Raw genomic sequence first — 13943 nt, 5'->3', positions numbered from 1 at the left:
CATAAGGCTTTATACTTATACTAAAATGTATATCAATACATAATTAGCATTAAAAAGTTCTCTATTGCAGAGTAGCTTCCAGGATTGTGACTGTAAGTCTGTGAGGAACCATTACTAGGAGCGATAAAGGTCACACCATTATTTAGCTGCAACATATGGCTTTATGTCTACCAAGTTAAGCTCCAACTCTGCCTTGACAAAAATGTTCATTGGATTAAAGAAGAGTACACTGCGGGCAGCGAACTACTTAACATTCAAACTTTGCTGAGGTTATCTGCAAGCTGCAGGGCACTCTCAGTGTTGAAGGAGGAATATACGACTCCTACATTTACAGAGCCCTTAATTCCAGCATTACAAACCACACAAAGGGATTTTCCTTAAGTCAAGACATTTGTACTCTGTTTAAAACATATGTAAGATACTTAAACATGGTATGCTTCTGTTAAAAAGGAAAACATCGCAACAAAGACAGATTGACAAATCTTTAGGGCTTCTCAGGACCTTATTGGCTTAAAAATGTGATCATTTGAAGGTGAAGGATCTTAAAAACTAAAATGGCCACTGTTGTTTAAAAGAATATAACACATTATAAACAATAATGTTATTCTCATAACATCCATGCTAGCAGCTTTGCTAATTCACATTTTTTTAACTAGCAGTAAACACAAGTAAAGCTAAGGCTGATGGGAATAGTAGTGAATCATTTTGCAGGTATTCATCCATAAACCAAAGTATAGGCCTTGGTGATAAATCACGTGTTAATGGATCATTAAATTAAGTGATCCTGAGGGGGAACATTGATACCTGAACAAAGTTTCAAAGCAAGTATTAGTCCAATTGTCTCAGTACTTCTTTTAAAACACAATGTTGTCATGGTTGCGCTAGAGGAAAATATTGAATACATCTTCCTGGGACCTTGAATGTCTCTACAAACTCTCATGACAATCCATCTAAGTGAGAGAGCAGTTTTAAAAAGTATGCATCACAGGGATGTTGAATTTATTTGTATTCTATTGTACAAGTGTTTCTGTTACTCCCATATAAATCAGTATACAACGTTGATATACAGGAAGAAATGAGACACCCTTAAAGCAACATGCAGCTCTCTGTGCTTGTTGCTAAAACAGATGGTGAATGAGAATCTGGTGCCATTTTCTATTTTAGCTTCAGGGCGTTCTGTTCATAAACCACGGCACTTAAGAAGAGCTGAGAGTTGAGTCCAGCGTGATGACACCCAGCTTTACCGGGGGGAGACTGGAGCTCTGAGAGAGGGAACGATAAATGAACAGGGAGTGAGAGGGGAGAGACATGATGCCATTTTGTCCTCGGGCCACTGCTACCAGCTTCCAAAGCAGCAGCAGCCCACACTTAATTAGAGCTCACATAATAACACAGGTGCAGGATGCCTTAATCTTTCCCACTACAGCATCCTGATAAACATACACTGCAAAAAGTTGACTTCCCTCCAGAGATTATGAGATTTCACAACTAATATAAGTAGGACATGAATGCATTAGTGACTACTGTATAAGCATACAAACAGCATGTGTCAGCGACTAATACGAAAACCACTGCCAAATATTATAAATGGGCATCTTGCTGTCAGGAGAGACAATATAAACTAATAGTGAGACCATTGCAACAGTGAAGTGTACATTCAGAAAGCTGATCAGTGCTTTTTAAAGGTAATCTGCATCATCATCACTAACACTATCAGCACTGGTGGCCACACTGGCTATAGGAAGCTTATTGACTTAAGTCATGTCATGTCAATTTTCATTAAAAAAATTGAAGTTATTGATTATGTATTAATTGTTTAAATACACTCATCAATGTGCCTCCGCTCATCTGGTCATGCTAATTGGTTAATTGGTTGTTATATCGTTGTTTTTTTCTGTTGGTACAGCTGTAAAAAAACACAATCTTAATATAACATATAATAACTTATGATAGCCTTATTGTCCCTACTGGTTTTCTGTCATCCTTTGACTGGTACAGTATGATTTGAGAAAGCCGCATAAGAATGTATATATAATGTGTATTTCACATAAGTTTTGTTGCTGTTCAATTATTAATTTCTAGAAGCTCCCTTTAGTTAGACTTTGTGTACTTTCTTTTGAGCAGCAGGTATCAGTGAGTTGTATTTAAAGAGGAAGCGGCCTTCTGAGGTTTCAGTGACATCAATCATATCAATGTTTCATTCACACTGCCTTTTGTGCACTTTTTGCTACTTCTTGAATGTTGGTAATTTCTTAGTGAGAGTGGGTTGTGACGTATGTCAAGTAAAATGCAGAAATCCTATTCTCTATGAATTTAGGACATAGTGTGTTGATGCAAATATAATTATGGGTTTTTCCAAGTGTGTATATATTTATCTTCATGTAGTAGATGATTGCATGTTTGTATGAGCATGTTATTTTACGCTTCTGAACCAGGAAACGTGCAAAAGATACAGCTTTCCAAAGTCCATGGGATTTATCAGATGCTTTCAGATGCAGATGTCGCTGAATTCACGTTTGAATGCCTTTTTCTTTCTTATCCTGAGCATGATTTTTGTAAATGATACACCGCATGGCGAGCTGCTTAAACGCTTCCAGGCTGCTGGGTTATCTGATAATGTTTTGGATGAATGGTTTCCATAATGTATGCAGAAATGTGCGTTTGTAAGCATTTTTATGTTTTTATATGTCCTTGTTGTTTGTTCACTTTTCATTTTACATTGTGTATGTATTGGTTTGAGTGGCTGTAGTTTCCTCAGCTTCCTCCTTCTGCCTCTTGCTTTCAATCCTCCCTTCCTCTCCTTTCCTCTCCTCTTATGTTGATGAGATACGGTGATTTCTCTTAGGGGAGGCGTCAGTCCATCCTAGTGCAGCCCCGTCTTGCGCCTGTCCCACCCCGAATAACCAGGTAATAAACAAACCGGCAAACTCTCACTCTTCATCCATAACCTGCTGCCTCTGTTCCTCTTCTACTGTTCTCTATGTGCGTCCCTGTCCATACGCAGCACCCTGTGAACTCACTGCAAGCCAACACACTGCAGGCCCACTCACGTTCCCATCTATCTCTCAGAAAAAGAGGCCTGTCACAGAGTGGTTACTTGAAGGATTGTGTCTAAAGAGTGACAACAAAACCATTTCAAAGATTAAAACCTGCACTAAGAAGATTGAGGGTGAAAGTTGTTCATCACAAATAACTATAGCACTCATAAATCATGCAATGCAATGTAAGAAGAATCCAGCACCAGGCTGACTGATCACTTTTTACTCCAGAATAATAACTTATTGCTGCTATTTAAAATGACGTATTCGAAACAGACTTATAATGAATTCAAGACTCTGTGTTTGTTTGTTTGTTAACCCGTTAGGAGACCAAGCTAGCTTAGTTAGCTAACTTATTTGCATAGTTACGGTTACAGTGAAAACCCACTTGTGGTGTTGTGAAGCTATTTCAGGCGCCTACAGATGAAGAACTCTCATTTATTCTTCCTGTATACGATGTAATATGACTCAGAGTGGGGACACTTGAATGGTTTGAATCAGCATGACAATGTGTTGAGTCATCATGGCAAAAGATTAACAATTTACTTTTTCCATGCACATCTTTGACGGATCTTCTCTATAATGATGGCATTTTTTAAATGTATGCAAAGTGCCACAATCGAAACAAAAAATATATATTTTCTTTGTTTTTTATTTAACAGGAAAAATATGTTGGGCTGGTTTGGTTTTGTTGTCACCCTCTCAACACAATAACTTGCCTTCTTGTAGTCACTGTTTATATTCTGAGGCAGACTTTGAAAAGGAAGCTTATTTGAATTATATGACATGAATGAGGTTGCTTGTCTCTTTATGTTGACCAATGAGCATATGACATGCCTTTGTGACAAATATTAAAGATCAAATGTTTTGTGTGTGACTGTTGCAGCCCTCTGCAAGTGAAAATGCCAACACACACTCACACACACACACACACACACACACACACACACACACACACACACACACACACACACACACACACACACACACACACACACACACACACACACACACACACACACACACACACACACACACACACACACACACACACACATACACACATACACACACACACACACACACACAAACACACAATTCTACCATAAACAACAACCGTTACAAATACAGTATACTGTATGCTAACATTATTTCAGCAAATTATTCTCATGTCATATACGGAGACCTTCCTGTACATCTTTGCTTTGAAATGGAAATACAAAAAATCAATGTATATCATTGATTCGCTCCGATATTTTCTGATGATTTTCAACCCATTTTAGACTTTGCTTTGGTTAACTTTGAATTTACTAACAGTCTTAATAAACAACACTCAACTGAACAACCTTTCAATAAAAAATATACAATATTACCATTGCTGTACTCACAGGGAGCTAAATACTCTCTGTTTAACAATAGCCCAGTGAAACCCTGATGTCATTTTTAAACAATTTTCATTGCAAAATTGTCCTTTTCTTTCAAGCAGCCACGTAAAAAAAAAATCTGAATTCAAAGAGAATACACACATGTTTTTTGTTTACATAGACTTCCGTCCAGATTTGTGAACAAGAAATAAAATATAAAAATAGTGGTCTTTTAACTTTAGTAAATCCGTCTGGAAGTCTCCAAAATATTGTGAATTCTCTTTTATAATAGATTTTTTAACGCTTTTTTCTCCTAGACACATGAACTTACATTTCCATTAAGTTTTTCATCCCTTCCCGGCACAGCCTCAGATAAAGAACGTCAATTATGGGAAATCTCCGTATCCGACCCGATCCTTCCCTGAAGAACACTGATTATTGTGCACATGTTTTTGTGTTTTCTGTTCCTTTCAGTGAGTCTGTGTTTCTGGTATTTATGTGTTTGTGTATGTATATTGGCACCTGAGCACACTTTTGGTTGAATGGGGGCGTCGCCATTTGTGCGTCTGAGGATGAGTGAGATGCTAATAATACGTTGGTTCTTTTCATTTTGCACCAGAGTTAGAGCACTTTACCAGCTAGCTTTGGTCATCTTAAACCATACCAGTTTTATTTTCATGCCACATAAAAGTCGATCAAACCGCCACTTTCACATGTGGAAGTGAGGAAGATTTTACAGATTGCTTTATAGACATCCACGATAATTGATACGAGATTGGAGGAGATGGGTAAGAACCTGTGTGTACGATACTGTATCTGCATCATTACAATACACCTAACATTTCAGTTCTCCACTAAGTGTTTTGTGTTTCTGTCTCCAGTACCCCCAATTTTCATTAGCATAAAAAACACTCAAACCAAGCTGTAATTGAATGCACCAAGTAATCAAACACTGCAGCCCACAGAGAGTGGAGTGAGTTTGGTAAGTTTTAAAAAAAGGATGTCAGTCAACATTTTGCCATGTCTTTGTTCAGCTGCTTGTTTTCTTGAGTTTAATAGACATGTGTAATGGTCTACATATGGATATTAAACGGCACTGTTGGTTGTTTTTGAGAGTAATCAAACAAGTGTTAGTGGAGTCATGTTACTGGCATCCTGTAACCGTCTGTAACCAAAGCAGATACTGTAGCTGTTCAGAGCACCAGTTAGCGGCTGCAAATGTTTTCATTCATTTTGGTTCTGATTGAGAAGAGAAAAAGGCCCTCTAATTTACATCAGATTTTGGGGTAATTCTTTTCTTTCTTTTTAACTTTTTTTCTGCCTTTTTTAAAAAGTGAAATGGAAACACTTTTCACCCACAATGGACACACCCAACAGACACAGCTTATCCAGTGATAATTTGCCTTTGATTCATTTCCTATACTGGATGCAGACCAAACTATCTTTCCTACTTCCTGTCTCTCCCTCTAAAGCACCTCATTCCATTCATGATACAGTATTTCATACTTCCTGTATATAAGCATTACAGTGGTATATAATGTCACACACATTTTGCAATGTACTGAGTTTAATAACTGCACACATATATCCACTTATATGCCTTATCTGCACTTGAGCCTCTGTAATTATGTCTAGACACCACACAGCAAATGTGCCAGGCAAGATAAATCAAGTGCAATTATTTGAAGAGGTTCTACCAGAGGTCTGATGGTAAAGCTGTGATTTTCCGCTTTTAAAATGCATCTATATTCAAATCATCTTGCGGTAACCCTTGGATGAGTACAGTTTTATATAAAGTCCTTATAGATGTCCACGGGCACAATAACCCAATTGTTTTCTCTTCCCACTGCTCCTACACAGACGTCAGTGAACACGACTGGGAGTGAAGGCTGGCAAACAGACCTTGATATAAACTAATAATGAAACTAGTCTTGCATTGCTGTTATTCTGCACCTACAGTATGTTGGTAAGAAAAGACGGCAAAACCAAACTTTGACTCAATCACCAATCAAAAGCTCCAACCCAGGATGAACACCCAGCTCATTGCTTTGTCGCCAATGAGTTTGGGTTGGACTCTCGGTTGGTGATTTCGACAGGTTTGGATTTCCTGCCAGGCTTAAGGATGCAACTTTTTATCTTGCTTTATTGAACTTGGCGCTGAGCTAGTTGCAGCTTAACGTTTTTTTGCATGACTTCAGTAGCAGGCTGATGCTAGCTATGCTGTTAAGATATTTAAAGAAGCCATAATTGTAGAGTTTGTCTGTAGTCTTCTAAAAATCTTTCAGCTACCCAATCTCGCACATTAAGTTGTTATTGAACATGATATGTTCTCAATGACACTTTACTTTTCCTCACACCCGATAAACACTACTTGCTTCTCATAAAAGGTGGATCAGGACCCTTTGACCTCAAGATTTGTAATTCCTCTTCATCCCCTCTTTCCCTGTGTCCTTTTTCCTGTGCTGCCATTTCTATATGTGTACGTCATGCATCAACTTCGTAACTCATTTGACTCTCTTCTCTCTGTCTCTCTCTTCCTTTCTCTCTGTGTGATTCTTCCAATCCCTTTTCACTTGTCTTTCATTTTCTAATTCCTCCCTATTTTGCTTCTGACATTGCTTTTCCATGTACTCATCAAACCGGTTCTTTGTATTTCTCAATGTTTGATGTTTTCCCACTTCCACACAACACGATCACATTCTTTTATGGTGATTTTCCTCCTTGTCCTTTTATCCATCTTTATCTTAATATTCTCACGTCCTCCTACACTCTGTAATTGTTCCCTCTACATGTCATGTTATCTGCCTTGATTGGACATCTCCTTTACAACTCCTCACATCCCTCCAATCGCTCTTCTACGACCATCTCTCCCCGCTCCCACTCCTCTTTCCCCTCCCCTCTCTCTCTATTTCGCCAGGAAAACCAGCTTTCCTCCCTGGGTTACGCAGACCCCGGTGTGAGGACTGAAGGTGGAGGGGGAGGTGGAGGAGGAGGAGCGCTAACCGACGATCAAGGCCTCCGAGTTTCTTCCTCGGGCATTTCCTCTGACAGCTCGCCCCACAATGGAGTCCTCCCCCAAACTGTAGACCCTCCCCCTCTACCCACTCCTCATCAACATCCTAGTCAGAATGGAGAGCTCCCTGGCAACCAAACATCCTCCCCCATGACAACCTCACAGGCAACTTGAACCACGGCAACAGCAGCTACAGTCATAGCAGAAGAAGTGGGAGTAGGTCAAACACAACACTGAGCCAAATCAGAGAGAGGTGACACACAGCTGTCCTCGCTTTATCCCCCTATTTAGATAATGCTCTGAAAATGATCTGTAGATGTTCTTATTCCCGTGGCAAGAGAGAGAAGAAAAAGTGTGCAGGAGACGAGTTGTAATCATTCAGCTACTGTACAGTGCATATCACATGAACACACAACACAAAGGGCTCTTCACTGGACACTTGTTCTCTTGATGCTCACATGGAGCTGCAGTAAGTATCAGTCTTGCAGGACAAGATTATGATACCTTATCACGTAACTCTTAGAATTAGTCAAACGAAGCATTTGACGTACAAGTCGACATGTGAACACCTGCTCTGTGCACTCATTGCCCGGTTGTGGCTTCATGAGAAATCAATACATGTAAACAACAAGCACTATAGAATGTCTTGCACCCCAATGACTTCATAGTAGCCATTAGCAAGCGCTATAAGCTAGCTTATAGTAACCCCTTGACTCCCGTGGATGTAGGTGCGTTCATTTTACCTATCCTGAACACGCCAGGCTGCAAATTGTGTAGGTAGAGATGTGGTGATGTAGTCTGGCTTTCTTAGTGCCTTTGAGTGTTTTTCAACAGGGTTTTCCAATAGCGATCTGATACAGAGGTAACAGATGGAGATCCAGGTTAGCTTTGCTAGTAACAGGAAATGATCTGTGGGCTGAAAACTGAGAGTCAAAGTCACAAGATCAAGCGTCGTAGAGGTTTGTGTGACAGAAGACTTTTTTGGGGGAATTCTTCTTTATTTTTTTCAATCCAAGGGACTTCTTGTTTTTGGACTGAGTTTTTGCAATTTTTCTCTTCTCAATCTCAAAACCGATGTGTGATAAACTGGTGCTAAACAGAAACAAATGGTGCCATTTTCCAAGTCAAATGTTTGTGTCTGCCATAGCACTGCCTCTTTCATGATTCACTCACTGTCTTTTCTCTCTCCTGCGATTTGTCTTTGACAGGACTTGAATTGCTCCAGTATGTTTTCTATGTGTCTTTGTCTTTGTTGTTTTGTACATCCTGTTCTGTCCTTATGTCCAAAAGGATTGTCTGGGTTTCCATATCTGTGTTTTAGAAGCGCACTCCTCCAATCTCTGGTTGTATTCACAGTTAATGAAAGCAGCTCCCTGCTCAAATTTGATGGATTATCTATTGAGCGGGTTATTTCATATTTGTAAAGACCCAGCCCCAAAGTGCTCAGTTTTCACAGAGAACTAATACTATTAACATTGAATGAAGTTACTTTGAATGAAATGGATGAATGGCGTTCTAAGGTTATTTTCTGTTAATAACTGTTGGTCCATTGTTTTTATATGAAGAAGATAAGCGGTGCCATTAGTATTAGTATAGTATAGTGTATAAAACATTATTTAGTAAACGTAAACATAAATCATTTCAAAAACAGATTCCTCTCGTTTTCACCAAAATTAATGTTGCAGCTTAATCATCGTCTCCTTATGTTTTTGATTTAGGCCACATTTATCCGATTTTTTTACAAACATTGCCACTGTTGCATGATACAATTATCGTGTGTGAAAAGACAATTTCAACCATTTAGGTTTGCCTGCCATTAAGTGCCTGGGATAAATATATTGAGCATCCTTTGGCCAGTAGACTAGCTAGTCATCGACCAAATGCACATAATAATGCCTTGCTTAAGACAATAATATATACTACCCCCGATGCTTGAAATAACGTAGTTATTTGTGTAGTTTCCATAATATGAAGATTAAAACCAAAAGAGTGGCATCTATTTCTAAAACCGTTTGATAACAGCATTAAATTAAAAGACGTTCAGGGTACATTTTAGAAATACTGTATGATGTGTTTATGAAATGAACTCTTCAGTTGTCATGTGTCAAATGCTTAAAATCCAAGTCTTTGAAACGTTTGTATTGTGTGTCCATATTGCTTCATTTTGTGTATGAACTATCTGTTGTTTTTGTCTTTGTAGCCTCGCACACTGGTGTCGCTCTAAAACAACTCGCTTGTCGCTTGTTTAAACGTGCAGGTTGAAGAGTTTCACATCAGCTTTGTGCCAGCCATTTTTTTTAGGGTGAACAGACTACTTTGCAGTGTCAAAGGTCAACGCTAGCACTTTGTAGGCCAATGCTAGTGGATTAGCTTAGATTCATACTCTCAATGAATGTTTAACTGTTGAACCACCAAATGTTAATAATGCTAGCAGGGGAAGATTGTCTTCTATTGAGACACCTCGTAGGGCTACTTTTTTCTTGTGAAATTACTTGTGTGGGAAGAATGTTGGATTTAAAAGCGCTCTAGGTTTGAACGTCACTCTCTTTTCAGAGATGTGAGATTATCCGTGATTGAGAAATTAACATTGCTGTGAAAATACCTCAGTGACTCAGGTAAACAAGCAGTTGCCTCAGAGCTGAACACAACAACTATATAAAAGAGATGAGTCTAGCTTTGGAAAGACTGCCACCATGCAGATACTCGGTCTCAAGCTATGCTTAAATAGCACCTGATCAAGCACCCTCCCCCGTTTCTTCTCTCTCTCTGTCTACCCTTTTTTTCTCCCCCTAGCCACTCTCAAAGCTTCATGGAGGACAATGTGGAACGTAAATGGCTGATGCACCATCGGCAGTCCGCAGGGTGGCATAGCCAAATGTCCAGAGCCCTCTCTCGTGACGCGATTGGCTGACAAAGGGAGAACTTGGGGCATTGGTCCCATTCTCTTTTCTCAAAGGATGGTGCAGAGCCCCAGCGGACCATGTAAGGAAATGCTGGGTTTCTTTTTTTTTTTTTTTTACTTTACTTGGATTCTCTCTCTCTGATTTGATAACAAGATTTTTTTAAATGTGTTTGACACCTCGGGTTGGATCTACAATTCACTTTTTAAAGGTAGGCTGGACACATATTGGTGTTTGTTAGCCTGCTGAGCATGCAAAGAACAGCTATGCACTCTGATCGAGCAAAACGGAGGAACACAAAGGCCAAGGAAGGCGTGATGCCCAAAAATGAGAGAGAGGGGAGGTGTATTGTGGGTAAGATGTATTTCAAAGGTGCTTGACTTCTCTTAACATTTCAGTCAAAGTTGATTTACTTTCAGAGCATTTATTTCTCTCAATCTATCTCTCTCATAGTCTTTTCAAATTACCCTTTGACTCCTCTTCATCTACTCACTCTTTATCTATCAAGGATTCTCAAAGCATTATTTAACCACTTTATTTTTACTCCAGTTCAGACACACTTGGTCTCTTTCTTTATTCATAGTTTTAGCTTTTCCGTTGGATCTCTTTCAGACTTTGAGTTAAGAGGAAACTAAATATGCACAGCCTAATACAACAAATGAAACTGCTTCAGAACAAAACTCTTGCTTCAATGAAGACTTTGAAAAACCGGACAGAATGTTATTATTTATATTTCTATGATATTGCATATTCTTACAATACTATTTAAAAAGAACTCTTCGTCAGAAATCTTCCCGGAGCAGATGTTTATTTCTTGGAAGTTATCTAATGGAAGTTCATAAATAATCCATTTTATATGAAGCAAGTATTCTTACTCAGACAATCTTGTGGAGAGTATCGTTGCCCTAAAGGACTGTGAAGAAAGGGACAAACTTGTGTTTTACCTACTCCCCTCGCAGCAGTTTGCACGTTGCTGTGACCTGTGCCCCCCCAACACCCCCTTCCTGTTGGTTATAATCATTCAAAAATAAAAAAGTGGACGGATGTTTCTCGCCCAACAATCGCCATGGAGCTCTCCATTTACGGACGATGTGAAAGTCTTTGGATGAGGACATTCTTATTGTTTTGTACTCCACTTTCGACTATCTTTCTGTAGAGTTTAATCGAGCAGAGGATGACATCTTGGTTTCAGTGTGGCCTCATTTCTGCAGTCTGCTGTAAAACTCCCCATTCATTTCAATGGATGGACCCCACTGACACGAGTTAAAATCCCTGCCACTCGCACTTATGACTGAACCGACGACAGAGAGAGATATGTTAGAGGTCCTGCTGAAACGAGTGAATGTGTTTGTACATAATTGAGTGTACTGGCTAAATCTTTGTGTATATACTGGATAAATGTGTATATATGGTATGTCCATGTGTATATACAGTTTGTTTGTATATGCAGAGTGTACAGTTATTTTTCCTCTAATATTTCTCTCTCTTTCTATGAATAGGTCTCCTCAAGTTACCAATACTGAGGCATTGAAAGGTTTTTAAATGTACTGAGCTATCAGAGGCACTTAGTGCACAGACTTAAGATATCAGCAAGGTCTGTCACTTAGTTGCATTCTTAAAGCTGTCATACAAGAAGTAACTCACATAATCTTAAGCTTGCACTCATTTTCTGACCAACTCAAAAGCTTTTCTAAGTAGATTTGGGTGACCAAGCAATGTTTGTACATATATAGACTAAGACAATTTTTCCAGAATCCTCCATCTGCATTTCTTTGAAAATGCTCGACCTATTTTGAGTTCTTGCGTATCTGACTTTCACTTCAGGATATGGTATATGTTTGCAACGGTTGTCATTCAGAGTTATATATTTATTCCGACAACCCTTATATATTTCTTGACATTTTGTTCCCCAAATTCTGCCTTTCATGGAGCCCTCTAACCTTTCTTAAGATTCAGTTAGACTGGCAAAACCTTCCATGAAAGTAAACTGTCGTTACCTAACACTGCTTGTTTTTGTATAGGTCCTTACTAAATAAGTGTGCCTCCCCCCCTTATACTCTAACTAACCTTAGCTCCATTTAATCCTCTGGTCACTCATCTTCATACCCCTTGACAAGCCATAGCCCCCCCCCCTCCCCAAAATTCCTCTATTGTTGTTTTGACAGGACAGACATTTGGGGATTTTGTGTATATTAATGGAAGAGTGGTGTTGAAGAGTGTATTGCAGTTGTATATGGATTTGTTATGAATGTGGATATTCTGATCATTGAATTATTATTGTAATAATGATAATAATTATTGCCACTTTGATTTTGTTGATTGATTAAGATGCCATTGTTCCTTCTTTTTTTTTTGGAATACACCGGAATTTATATTTTTCGGGTGGGTGAATCTGGAGATAGAAATACGTAAATAAATAAATAAACAAATAATTAAATTCTTAACCTGCTGTGGAAATGTGTGTTCTGTTTCTTAATACAATAACTTCTTAATTTTTCAAAGTGTCTGTCCATTTCAGATTAAAGCTGGCATTAGTCTCTCTTTTTGTTATTCTCAGTCACAAGAACACCATTGTTGTCTAAAAACTGTTAAAAGCTAATCAATAATCCACACTGTTACACGACAACGCAATATGTTACCAGTTATTTGCCAATTAATCCATGACTGAAAATAGTCCAAACTTTTGCACCACTTCTCCTGTTTGAATTAACATTTGCTAACAACTAGCTTACTTTAGGGAATTGCTCAGCCCTATTAAAAAATGTTTAGCAGGAAGAAATGAACTTAAAATATAGGAAGCCATTGTTGATATTGGTATTTTTGGTTTTTGAAATTGTTAAAAACAAAAGGATTCCTAAATTACTTTTAAATATTTTTTCCGTTTATCAACTAATTGACTCAGGACTAGATTACTAGACTATACTGTATAATTTTGCAGTGTGCACACTTATATATCAAGGTTTTGATCTGTAAAAAAAAAATATATATACATATATTTGTCTACAATTCTAAACTAAAGGGTATTGATCTGCTTACCTATTTTTTCAATGTCTGCATTAAAAGGATTCATTTTGGCACTCTTATGGAGGCCAAAGTCCTTGCTCATCTGGGTCAGGTACATTTTGCCTACGTAGAAGAACTGTGATTCTTCTCTTGGTGAGCAGAGCAGATCATTTCCTCTCCAGCTGAGGTGCTGAGAGCGAGGATGGCATGCAGGCAGGATCTGGGAACTGGGGACTCGGCTGGATATTGCCAGCTTGTAATTATCCTCATCCTCCTACACTTAATCGCCTGCATTTCCTTAGTGGGCTGGCAACTTCTGAGTTTGGACTGCCGGAAAAAATGTTGCACAATGGAGGAGAAATTAGATGGTTTATATAATATAAACAGAACAACAGAGTTCAGTTTAAACCTAAACATGCTCAAGCCTCCAGCATGAAATACATTCCTGCAATATTTCTGCAAAGTTAAACTCTGAATAATATTGATGTCACAATAAAATTACCAATGAGGTTTTCCTTTTTCATATCAAAATATGTACCTATAAAACATGTGATCAACACTGCAGTCAGCAAGTCGTTGTGTCCCTGGGTAAGACACTATACCCCAAATTGCTCCTGTTGGGATT

The 13943-nt window shown here is 38.6% G+C and overlaps 1 protein-coding gene across 15 annotated transcripts in view; it reads left to right on the top strand.

Moving 5' to 3' along the window:
* The window catches only part of syngap1b (synaptic Ras GTPase activating protein 1b), a 126478-nt gene extending 113624 nt beyond the window's left edge, over positions 1-12854 (top strand). For 9 of the 15 annotated variants that reach the window (XM_079691537.1, XM_079691525.1, XM_079691530.1 and 6 more), the window contains one exon: positions 7320-12854. In XM_079691537.1, coding sequence (XP_079547663.1) covers positions 7320-7589 — 270 coding nt within the window. In that variant the 3' untranslated portion in view covers positions 7590-12854. Of the gene's footprint in view, positions 1-2845; positions 2908-7319 lie in introns of all 15 variants that reach the window. The other 6 variants (XM_079691539.1, XM_079691526.1, XM_079691528.1 and 3 more) reach the window with 4 other exon arrangements.
* The last annotated feature ends 1089 nt before the right edge of the window (positions 12855-13943 follow it).

This window comes from Notothenia rossii, assembly GCF_949606895.1.
Source record: "Notothenia rossii genome assembly, chromosome: 7".
Classification (NCBI taxonomy): Eukaryota; Metazoa; Chordata; class Actinopteri; order Perciformes; family Nototheniidae; genus Notothenia; species Notothenia rossii.
Note: the sequence above shows the minus strand (reverse complement) of the source record. Positions and strands in the feature narration are given on the sequence as shown.